Source organism: Chinchilla lanigera, unplaced genomic scaffold (genome assembly GCF_000276665.1).
Source record: "Chinchilla lanigera isolate Chin_1 unplaced genomic scaffold, ChiLan1.0 scaffold00121, whole genome shotgun sequence".
Classification (NCBI taxonomy): Eukaryota; Metazoa; Chordata; class Mammalia; order Rodentia; family Chinchillidae; genus Chinchilla; species Chinchilla lanigera.
In genome coordinates, this window is record NW_004955522.1 from 3353078 (window position 1) to 3364746 (window position 11669).

Consider the following 11669-nt stretch of genomic DNA (forward strand, 5'->3'; position numbering starts at 1 on the left):
CTTCCGGAAGGTCACTTCCTCCCTTGTCTCCTAGCAACGGCTGGAAGCGCTGTTGACAGCCAGGGAAGAAGAGACGCCAGGCTGAGCTCAGAGTCTTGCTGGCCACGCGATGGTAAATTCAGGGTCTCCGTCACTGCCCCACTGTCAAGGGCGCCGACCTGCGTGGGCCTTTGCTTCCTGGCTGCCTGGCCGCGGCCACGGATGTTGGCTCCAGAGGCTTCTTGGAGGGGCAAAAAGACCCTGGAAAGGGGGAAAAAGATGCCTAGATGGGGGGAAGCTGTCTTGGGGGTGGTTCTTGCCAAGGATGATATTTGGAAAGGGGAGAAAGAGATCGAGGAGATGAAAAATCTTGGGAGTTAAGAATGTTTGTGAAGGGGCAGCGGAGAGATGAAAAAGAAAAAATCTCGGGGCTGGGGATTTAGCTCAGCGGCACTGCGCCTGCCTGGCAAGCGCAAGGTCTTGAGTTCGATTCCTGGTACCAGAAAAAAAGCAAACAAACAAACAAAATCTCATGCTGAGGGGGGAAGGAAGAAATGGAACAGGGAAAACAAGGGAATGGAGGTGGGGGACAGGAGACACTGAGGAAGAAGAAAATCAAGAGAAAAGAGGAAGGGAGAAGAGAAAGGTCCACAAAAAAAAAAAAAAAGAAAAGAAAAGAAAAGCACAGTAGGGACTGGAGAAAGCAAGGGGTGGGGGACCTAAGATACTGCACTAGGAGGACTCAGCAATCAAGAGAAGCGAAGCTACTGGGAGAGGGAGGTAAACAAAGAAAAGATAAACAGAACGATGGTTGTAAAGAGCTGTGGACGTTGTCTTAGAGATCATCAGAAAGGTAATACAGGATTGACTCCCTGTACAAGTATTGGGCTTTAGTGCCATGTCCCAAAGCGAGATGGCAAACATTCATCAAGACATAAGATAGCCCAGATGTGCTGCATAACCGGTGAGTCACGTCGTGGGAAAGTTCCTCCTTCCATTTGTTTAAGCCGTTAGTGAGGAGAAAGCTTCTGGCACTCCAAGTCCTGTCGTTTGGTAATTTCTGTTTTTCACCTGAAGCGAGGTGACTCTGGGCTCAGTCTGATGGGATTTCAGTTCAAAGCTTTCCCTGCAGTAGAAATCAAAACTTGTGCCCTGTCTTCATTTCATTTTGCTTTCACAGTTATTTCTGTTTATAACAAATAATACCAGGTTTCCGTTTATTTTCATGATAAACAATTTCCTCTTAAAATACATTTATTTAAGCTTTTTGTCAGTGAGGTTAAAGAGCATGCTAGACAAATGATATAGTGTTTAAAATAGCAAAAAATTTGAACCTAATACAGCAGGGCCTGAAATTGAGAAAACATCTGCTATAATGGTGGAAAAGATAACTACTCAGACCACATTAAGTGCAAAAAAAAACCCTATCTTTTGACTAAAGTAACATAATGTTCACCTATGTGATGTGGGGGACAGAGTAGAATATCACAATCCCTCATCAGTAGACTGCAGAATACTCTTTAAATTGAGAATATCCAGTGACTGCTCAGACATGAACAATATAGGTGTGATGGAGAAATGTGAATGTTTAAATTAAAATATTCTATTACAGTAAAAGACACATTATCATTAATCCTTCTCAAAATATTCCTCCTTACTTCAAACACATTTAAAGTCTTTAGTTGCACTATCACGGCTGTCCCCATGTTCTGAATCAATTCAAAACTTTTACCTTTCATTGTCTTTTACTTTGGGGAAGAGCCAGAGTTGCACAGTGGTAAATCAGAACACTATAATGGTTTTATGAGCCTGATTTTCTATTGGATGGTAGAACAGCAACAGGATAACTTCCAGAACCTCTTCAGAAAATGACAAGAATTATGACATGAGTGTGTTAAAAGCAAATGGCATTAATTTGAGGAGAATTAATGGCAATGTGTTTGTTAGTGTATAAAATTTTTAATTTAATCGTTCACTTTATATTTTGATCAGCTTTTGCATGTTTAGAAAATAGTATTCTTGATTTTGGCATCTTCACAAAAGAAGAAAACTTGGTACAATAGAGTTTATGCAAAAAAGTTTAAAACTCAATCATGGGATTGAAACATAATCATTCATGATTTGATAGTCAGCTTGCACCAAAACTCAAGCTATAGTTATCAAGAGAACCCTGGAATCCTGGAACATGTTATTTTCTACAATACCCTTTTGAAACTTAATCATCTGAATGAACACCAAGCACTAATGAAAATTACAGTTTCTCATTAAAATCCACTTTTAGAGGAAGGGAAGACAATAATATACAAAAGGGGTTTTTGTGAATACAGAAAGATCAACTTATTAAAGCTGATACAGGGCAGATTTCTGTGCAATGTGAAAAGTACTTTTCTAGTGAGAGTACGTTTCTTGTGAGGCAATTTGGTCTCTGTCACTAAAATGGAGCAAGCCCAGAGAACTGTCAGGGTTGAATGCAGGGGAGATCTTATATAGCTTTGTATATAGGGCTTGGTGATTTCCAATGTGGCTTTTAAATATCCAGGATTATAGAACCCAGTACCTTAACTTTACATTAAAGAAATAGGGGGGACATGTATCATTCTGAAGATCATTCTCCTTAGGACTGATATCACCACAAAGACCGTTTTGATTAATTGCCTCTCTGATCTCTTCCAGACAGAGGTAGAGGAAACCCTAAAGAGAATCCAGAGCCATAAAGGAGTTATTGGAACCATGGTCGTAAATGCAGAAGGTAAATATGTCACGGTGCGCCTTCTTGACAAATAGAATTCAACCAAGAGTTTGTTTATTGTATCAAGCCTTGAAACAAATATCTTTCAATTTGAAATACAGAGCATATTTTGTAAATTTAGTTATGGCAGTTATATATCAAACATTGTTGAGTACCTATTATATGCCAAGCACTCTGCTAAAAGCTGGGGATATTCATATTAGCCAGGCATGTCTAAATATTCCTAAGAAACACATAGATCATATCCTTTTTAATACTTTAGTATTTCTCTTTCATCATTCAGGAGTGCCAGTAAAGCTGTCATGTTTAAGATAGGAAGACCGTCATTGCTGGCAGTTTGTTTTTGTGCTAACATCATAAAAGATGCAAAGTTTTAGTCTTCATTTTAAGTGAAATTGTTCCTTTACCACAATTAGAAAACATCACTTAGGACTCATCTGCATGTTATTTATGGTATTTGTGCATATGGCATAAAAAGGGCCAGTGCAGCTCCACCTATGACATCTGAAGACCCACCAGACCTTTCTTTCTCCACACAACCCTCCTTAAGGATGAATCCACGTAGCACCTCCTCATGCTCAGCCATGGCAGAGACCTCTGAAAGGTGCCTGCTGGTTTCACTGCTAATTCAGATATTTGTAAAGGCAAGAGATACCAGAAATTCCAGACTGTTAGTTGAAATAATTCAATACTTCCCATAATTCCTGATACAACTGTAAATCTGGCATATTATCAGCTCAGTCCTGGCAGAATCCATCAATACATCCTTAAAGTGCAGCTAGAAACCAAAACTCTTATTTAAACTCTGAATTTTAATTCATTACCATTAAGAATGGAAAAGAACATATTGTCTTTTACCAGAGGTTGTGATTATTTCATGGAATGATAAATGTCAAGTGCACCCCCTAAAATAGCTAACACTTAATAGAATTGTAATTAAATAATTGTGAGAATGTGGATATTTTAACTAATTTTCACATATAAAATATTTTATTTTTTATATAATTAAAAAATATTAATTCACTCAGCTTAAACACTCCGAGGGGAGAGAGGATCTACGATCGTCCTTCTAGGTAAGTCAGGAGTCATGCCACACAGCTCCAGGAAGTGACCCAGGCCCCGTGAGTGCATCTTGTTAAACTGAGTTTATTTCCAAATATTTGCATGCACTCTGCTGCATGCCTCACGTGGGCTCCCTGCATGATTTCACAGAGCTGCCTCCTTAGCTTGGCTTGGGCTGCAGTGCTTTGTTTATTTCAACAAAGTCCCTCACACCTGGTGGCTTAAAACAGAAATTTATTCTCTCAGTCTGGAGGCCAGAAACGGTACTGAAGATACCATCACGTCACAGTCTTTTTAAGGTTCTACCAGGAAAGCTTTCCTAGCTCCTCCCCAGCTTCCGGTGGTTGTTGTCGGTCTTTGGTGTCCGTTGGCTTAGGGACGCTCCACCCCAGCTCCCATGCTTCCGCAGTCCCACGGAATCCTCTCCTCTGTGTCCTCTGTTATGGGATTGAGGCACAGAATGGCTTCATTTTACCTACTGGTGTCTTCAAAGACTCTCTCCAAACCAGATGACCATGTTTAGGCTGGACTTGAATTTGGAGGGGGCGGGGGACCAGTGGAGCTGCGTTCTCCCATGGCAGCCAGGCCAACTCATCTAATGTGCTCCATGGGACAGTGTTTTCAGAAAGCACATAACCCTGGTAGTATTCCTCACATGTCTCAAAAGTAGCCACACCCGCCTCTGTAAACCTACTCCTAGGAGTTTATACTAAGGAGAAACGAAAAGAATTAGATAAAAGAATACTCACTACGGCATCATGTGTACTAATAATAGGCAAATAAGACAGTAAATCCATCCCAACCATAGGGGAAGTTTAAAATTTGTAGTATTTACAAATACATTGAAGTATAAATTTGTAATATTTACTTGATGAGCATGACTCTGCTCATCAGAGAAGGCCGTTTCTCTCCCTTTCTATAGCCACGTGCACATTTGAATAGGGAGAAAGTAAGGCTATGTTATAGAAAGTAATTGGAATTAAAAAGCGATTTTTACTTTATTTTCCTGAAGTTCCTGAAAACTTCTCGCATCTAAAGGCAGCAAAATATTTTTAATATCCATTAATTTTTAATTACCCTCTCCTGGGATAAGGTTGTGTAAGGATTCAGGGCACTTTTCAAGACTTATATGGATAGTCACTTTTTGCCTGAAAGTTAAATTAACCTTTTTCCCCAAAATATACTTGAGGGGCTTGTTTTTATGGTCAGATTATTAATACCAGAGTGCAGGAGAAGGGTGTTTATTAATAGTACATAGTGTCAGTTGTGTGACCAGAATGCAACGTTATCAGTGCTCAGTTTCAACACCCTACTCAATTTTAGATGAAAGTATCAGTCATTATAGTACAGCTATCTGGCTTTCAGAAATCTCATGAAATTTAGCACAGAAAATATTTAATTAATTTGGCATTTGCATCTCCTTGTTCTGTACTAATGATTTTGGTCTACTAATTATAGGCAAATTACTTTAATATATCTGACATCGTATTTGTGGTTAGCTAGGTCTAGTGTGTTTATTGAATGGGAGCTCCTCATAGGCCATGTTAAATATTAGTCCTTTGGTCTCGCTGTTGTGGAAACACAGATTACCTCCTTATGACAATAAGGTAGACTTAGCAATTTATCAATCCTGAGTCACATAGGTTTTGATTAGCAGAGCTTGTTTATTAACATTGGTTTCCTATTTATAAAACCACTCATTGTTTAGAATATTACAACATAGTCATTCCATTATATACTAGTGAATATAAATATCTCTCTCCCACACAGTCACATCTGTCATATATTCTTATGTATATAAGCCAAATTCCTGTAGGCTATTAATTTTAAATATTCTTGGCCTTCTAACAATCCACCACTTGAATTTCATTAGATTTTATCAGCCATCCAGCCAGTTCCTTTTATTTTGAAATACAATCTAGCAACCAAAGTGCAAAGGTACAGTTGAAGATGATCCAGTGAAATAATAAGTACCAGCTTACTGGGATTATATACTTATATTTTAGAGCAGCACCATACATTTGGCAATATCAAACTTAAAAATGCACCTATTCTTTGTTCTAGAAGCTCCATTTTAAGAATTTATTCTATACATACATACAAATGTGAAATGACATGCCTAGGGTCATATTGTTTAGCCTGGTTTATAAGAGTCAAAGAATAGGAATAGCCTAAATGCCTGTCAAGAGGACAAATTAGTTAGTACATTATAGGACAGCCACCCAGCAGACTATTATAGTCATTAACATGAATGAATCACCTCTGCATAGACTGAATCAAGCAATTTCTTTAACTGAAGAAAGTTAAGGTACAGAATAATGACACCACTAAATATTATAAACACAAATGTATACCTTCTGGAGTTGACCTAGAATATACCTGGAGGAACACCAAGAATACTGTGTGCTAAAATTACTCTTTATTAAGTTATTTTTTAATTACCTCACAAGGTACTCAGCAAAACTCACTAAATAGCTCTTGTTTGTTTCCAAGGATCTGCAATATATATGAAAAACGCCCACGTGTTTCCATGATGCACCTTATTATTCAGAAAGGCTAGCCGCTTTATTTATTGAAGTGGATCATAACTAAGTAGGCCTGAACATCTGATTCATAATCTTGTCATCCACACTTTAAATAATTTATTCGGGTTGTATTTCTTTTGCTGATGCTGAGCAATGCAGACTTCATAGGCTGTCACTATTTAGGATGCAAAATAAAAGTATTCATCAAAAGTGATCCTCAAAGGTTGAGCGCCAGCAACATTTCTGTTTCCTGTTTGTTAAAGATGTGCTTTGTGACCTTCCATCAGGTGTGAAAGACAACTTGGTCCGTTTCAGGGGAGGCATGACCAATAAATAATAATGCAGAAATTAACAGTTGTATATAATACCTTATCTGTTGACTAGGCTTCCCTATAAGTTCTATACTTATATTCTTTAGCGAGACCTCTTCTGGAGATAGTAGTTATCTTAAAAAGAAACTAGTCATTTTGGGGGTAAAAATGGATTCCATCCAACAGTCTCATGAAAATTTGATAAAACCTTCGGTTCATAGTACTCTTCTACTCTCGAAAGTGCTCTTTTTGTGAGCATTTCTGGAGCTACACTTTCTGAGGGAAAATGGAGATCCAGGTGAGGGTCTTTTATAGATTGGCCTTAATTCAGGCACTTAAGGAATGTGTCAGTAATCCCACTTTCACTCCATGTGTCCCTGCACAGTAAAGGCACATTTGCAAATAAAACCCCTGGAATTCCTAACTATTTGACAGCCCCCAAAATACTGTGAAGGCTCTCCTTGTTTAGATATAATAGTGTATATATACACTGCCTATCACAGCACCTGTTACATAATAGGTACAAAGCACTGGCTGACCTGAATTAGCTGGATTGATTTGAGCAGAATTGAATTATACTTGCATATTTGTCTGGATAGAATCTTCCAGCTAAATTAATAGATTGTGTTTTATACTCATATAATAGAACAATAGAGCAATCAAGTAGCCAAGCTTACTAATGTTTAAAATAAAACATGAGTGCAAACCAGGGAATGCTGTGAAAAAGTACATAATCTTTGTTACCTTGCCTTTCTAACATAAAATGTAAGGTTTGCAAAATACTGTACGAGGTGTTAGGGACAAATTTTGAAAAATCTTTTTTGATGACTCCAACGTGGGCAGCGATATCACTTTATGTTTCTGGTTTCAGGAAGGAAGGCTCATACCACTCCTCATACAAAGCATTTCAAAGCAGACTTGCTGTGGATAGGATGCTGGAGGGAAACACTTTATGTAGAAATGCACTCACTTAGGGCTCAAATAATCAATGAACAGCTTCCAAATGATGAACACACAGTGTACACACTGTTACCTGCAAAAATGTAAAGACTGATTGTCCAAACATTAGGAGATTGAATGTCCACAAAATATTTAAGTCTGTCAAGATTAAAACTATATTATCAATAAGAACAACTGTATGCTCCAACCTAAAGGAGGAAAAAAGCAACAGTCAATTTCATAAACATAGTTTGACTAGATTTATATTTAAAAATCTATGTAGAAAAGAAAAAATTGTGAGGCTGTAAACTAAAATTGATACCAGTAGTATCTGCTGTTACTTTTTCCTCTTCTTTGCAGTTAGCAGTGTTTTGCAGTAACTTTATGATGTTCATACTACTTTTATAATCAGAAAAAAATGTTAACCCAAAATCAAATTTCGTAATAGGCATCCCTATCCGAACCACTCTGGACAACTCAACCACGGTTCAGTATGCAGGCCTTCTTCACCAGCTCACAATAAAAGCCAAGAGCACGATCCGTGATATTGACCCTCAGAACGACTTAACTTTCCTGAGGATCAGGTCAAAGAAACATGAAATCATGGTAGCTCCAGGTAACTTGGCATTTCATTGTGTATTTAAAGCACCTTTCCACTTTACTGGTTAAAAGCCTTGTTCCAAAGAGCGGGGAATATGGATTTTAATATACAATATAAAGCATGATTTGCTTGGGTTACAAAATGAAGATGTTTGAATCTGAAGATTCCAACTTGAAAATTTTATGAAATTAATGATCAGTTTGACCTTTGATTAAACTGAATTTGCCCATTTTGCATTTACTGTTAGTTAACAAAAAAGTAGATGTAACTTTCATTTTTCAGTGAATCAGGCACACAGACTGTACAGCATGCAGACACGTGCCTGGTCTGGAGAATAAAGTGGGGAGAGCCCAAAGAATAAAGTGTAGCCATCCTGGCCTACAGGAAGGCAGCATCCACAAAGCATATCCGTCTACAAAGAGTCACTAAATGACTATATTGTGCTCCTAAATCCAGCCTAGAACAAAGTTCTCTGTAGCGCATCTATCAAATCAGAATTGCCACATGATGGGTTGTCTTTTCACACTGTTGGTGATTTCTTTTGATGTGCAAGTGCTTTCTAATAAATGAGATCCCACTTGTTGATTCTTTGTAGTATTTTCCCTGCGATCTGGGTTTTGTTCGTGAACTCTCTGCCTACCTATGTCTTCAGGATTTCTACCCATTTTGTCATCCAGCAGATTTAGTGTATCTGTTTTAATATTTAGAACTTTGATCCATTTTGACTTTAGTTTAGTGGATGGTGATAGACATGTGTCTAGTTTTAATTTTCAGCATATGGAAAGCCAGTTTTACCAACACTATGTGCTAAAGATATTATCTTTTTTCCAGTAGCCCCTTTGTCAAAGACAAAGTGGCTGAATGTGTGTTTGTAGTTGTGTCTGTATCTTTTTTTCTGTTCCACTGATCCTCAGGTCTGTTTTTTTGCCCATACCATGCTGATTTTATCACAGAAGCTCTGTAATATAATTTCAAGTCAGGGATTATGATGCCCCCTGACTTGCCTTTGTTGCCCAGAACTGCTTTTGCTATTCGAGGCCTCTTCTGGTTCCAAATGAATTTAGGAAAATTTTCCCTTGTTCTGTGAGGTATGCTAATGATATTTTGATTAGGATTCCATTAAATCTGTATAACAGTTTTGGGAGCATGGTCATTTTCATTTTGTTGATTCTTCCAATCCGTGAACAAGGGATATCTTTCTATTTTCTGATACCCTCTTTAGTCTCCTTTTTTAGAGTACTGTAGTTTTCAATGTATAGATCTTTTACTTTCTTTGTTAGATTGATTCCTATGTATTTCATTTTTAGATGCTCTTGTGAAGGGTGTTATTTCCCTAATTTCTTTCTCAGTGAGTTCATTGCTTTTGTATAGGAATGCTATTGATTTTTGAGTGTTGCCTTTGTATCCAGCTACACTACTGAATTTGGTTATTAAATCTACAAGTCTTTTGGTGGAGTTTTTGTGATCTTCTATGTAGAGCATCATGTCATCAGCAAATAATGATAGTTTAACTTCTTCCTTTGCCACCCTCATTCCTTTTATTTCTTCTTCTTGTCTAATTGCTCTGGCTAGTGTTTCCAGAGCTATATTAAATAGGAGTGGTAGTAGGGGATATCCTTGCTTATTCCTGGTTTTAGAGTGAAAGCTTTCAGTTTTTGACCATTTAGTAGGATTCTGGCTGCTAGCTTGTCATAGGTGGCTTTTATCAGGTTGAAATAAAGGCTATCTATTCCAATTTTCTGTAGAGTTTTTTTTTGTGTAGGGTTTTTATCATGAGTGAGTGTTGGACTTTGTCAAATGCTTTTTCTGTATCTATTGAGATGATCATGTGATTTTTGCCTTTGTCTCTGTTAATGTGTTGTATTACATTTATTGATTTGTGTATGTTGAACCATCCCTGCATCCCTGGATGGAATAAATTTTAACCAGTTGTCCCTCAGACTAAAGCCTTATATCTAGAATACATAAAGAATTAAAAAACCAGAGCCACCCAAATTCAAAGACGCAATCCAAAAATGAGCATCTGAGATGAATACACACTTCTCACATGAAGAAATAAAAATACAAATAAATATACGAAAAATGTTGAACGTCATTGGTCATTCAAGAGATGCAAATTAAAACAACACTGAGATTCCATACTCATAAGTGAAATAAATGAGATTCACATGTGTAAACATCATATTGTCTCCCTGGTGTGAGAAACCGAAAGAGTAAATAAGGCCCAAAATGTACAATAGATATTGTGAAATGGAAAGAAATTATACAGAAGGAAAGAGGAACCAGGATAGGGGAAAGGAAGGAAGGGAAAAGGAAAAAAATACAAGATATTTATACTACTAGCTTCTTTTAGTTCATTGGGAAAAAAAGGTTTGTGTCAATATTGTTTGGAGAACTTTTATGCACATATCTTGTACTCTGAGTAACTACTTTGAAGATAACAACACTCAGTATATTAACTATTGTTATTCTATTTTTATAAAATTTTATTTTTCCATAAAATAAAAAATTAGAATATCCAAAAAACTAAATACAGCTTTGTAATTTCATTTGGAGAGCATTTTTATATAATGGCCCATGCCTGGGACACTATCCCCAGACCAATGAACTCAGACTCTCAGTGGCCAGGCTGGGATGGGAAGTTTCTAAATACCCAGATGATTCTGATGAGCAGCCATCAGTCTCAAAGGCCATGTGATATTTGAAAGAGAAAGGAAGATCAGCAGCTGTGTGCCAGTACTAAGTGGAATTTCTAGGGTGAATTAATTTTGCCCACATCTCTCCACAGATAAAGAATACCTTCTGATCGTCATTCAGAATCCGTGTGAGTAGACCTGCTACAGTCACATCTGCCCTCACGACACTGGAAACACTTTCCTCTTTAATGATTCCTAGAATTATATCCCAGTCTAACTAAGTTGTGGACATTATTTTCTATTTTTACATCTGAATTATTAACTTGTCTCTTTTAGTCCCTTTTGATTGCACTGTGAACTTGTACTTTTTACTAAATAATAAACAGATTTTGGTATATATGTCTCTGTTTTTGAGAGCTGAAGGATTCTAGAAACTGAAAGCTTCTAGCCTTTTTTGGGGCGGTTCTTTTAGTCTAGGACTAGCTGTCACCGAGCTTAGGAGTGTAACTTTGCCCATTTCCATGATGGTGAGAAGGTGGAGCATGGTTTGCAGTTGAGCTCAGCCCCAGAGCTCAGTACCTCCTCCAGCCCTTACCAAGTGTTTCTTACCACCACTTCTGTCACACCAGCCCAAGGGGACCAGGTATGGATCCTGGGAAAGGCTGCACACATACAAGATAATGCCAGAGGGTTTTATTTTTACTAGGCATTTCAAATATTAAAATAATGTAACAAATACAGCAGATTTCCACATACACTAAGCTGCTTAGATGTTAATAGTTTGCCATATTTGCTTTACCTATATCCTCCTTTTTAAAAGTAAGTGTTGTATTTTGAAATAACTGGAGATTCATGTGACATGTGAAA

The 11669-nt window shown here is 37.5% G+C and overlaps 1 protein-coding gene across 1 annotated transcript; it reads left to right on the plus strand.

The window, feature by feature from the left end:
- Nucleotides 1-9: 9 nt before the first annotated feature.
- On the plus strand, nt 10-11199 carry Dynlrb2 (dynein, light chain, roadblock-type 2). Its single transcript, XM_005409345.2, has 4 exons — nt 10-112; nt 2653-2728; nt 8014-8181; nt 10955-11199. The coding sequence occupies exons 1-4, from the start codon at nt 110-112 to the stop codon at nt 10996-10998; spliced, it is 291 nt and encodes a 96-aa protein (XP_005409402.1). The 5' UTR covers nt 10-109; the 3' UTR covers nt 10999-11199.
- Nucleotides 11200-11669: the final 470 nt, after the last annotated feature.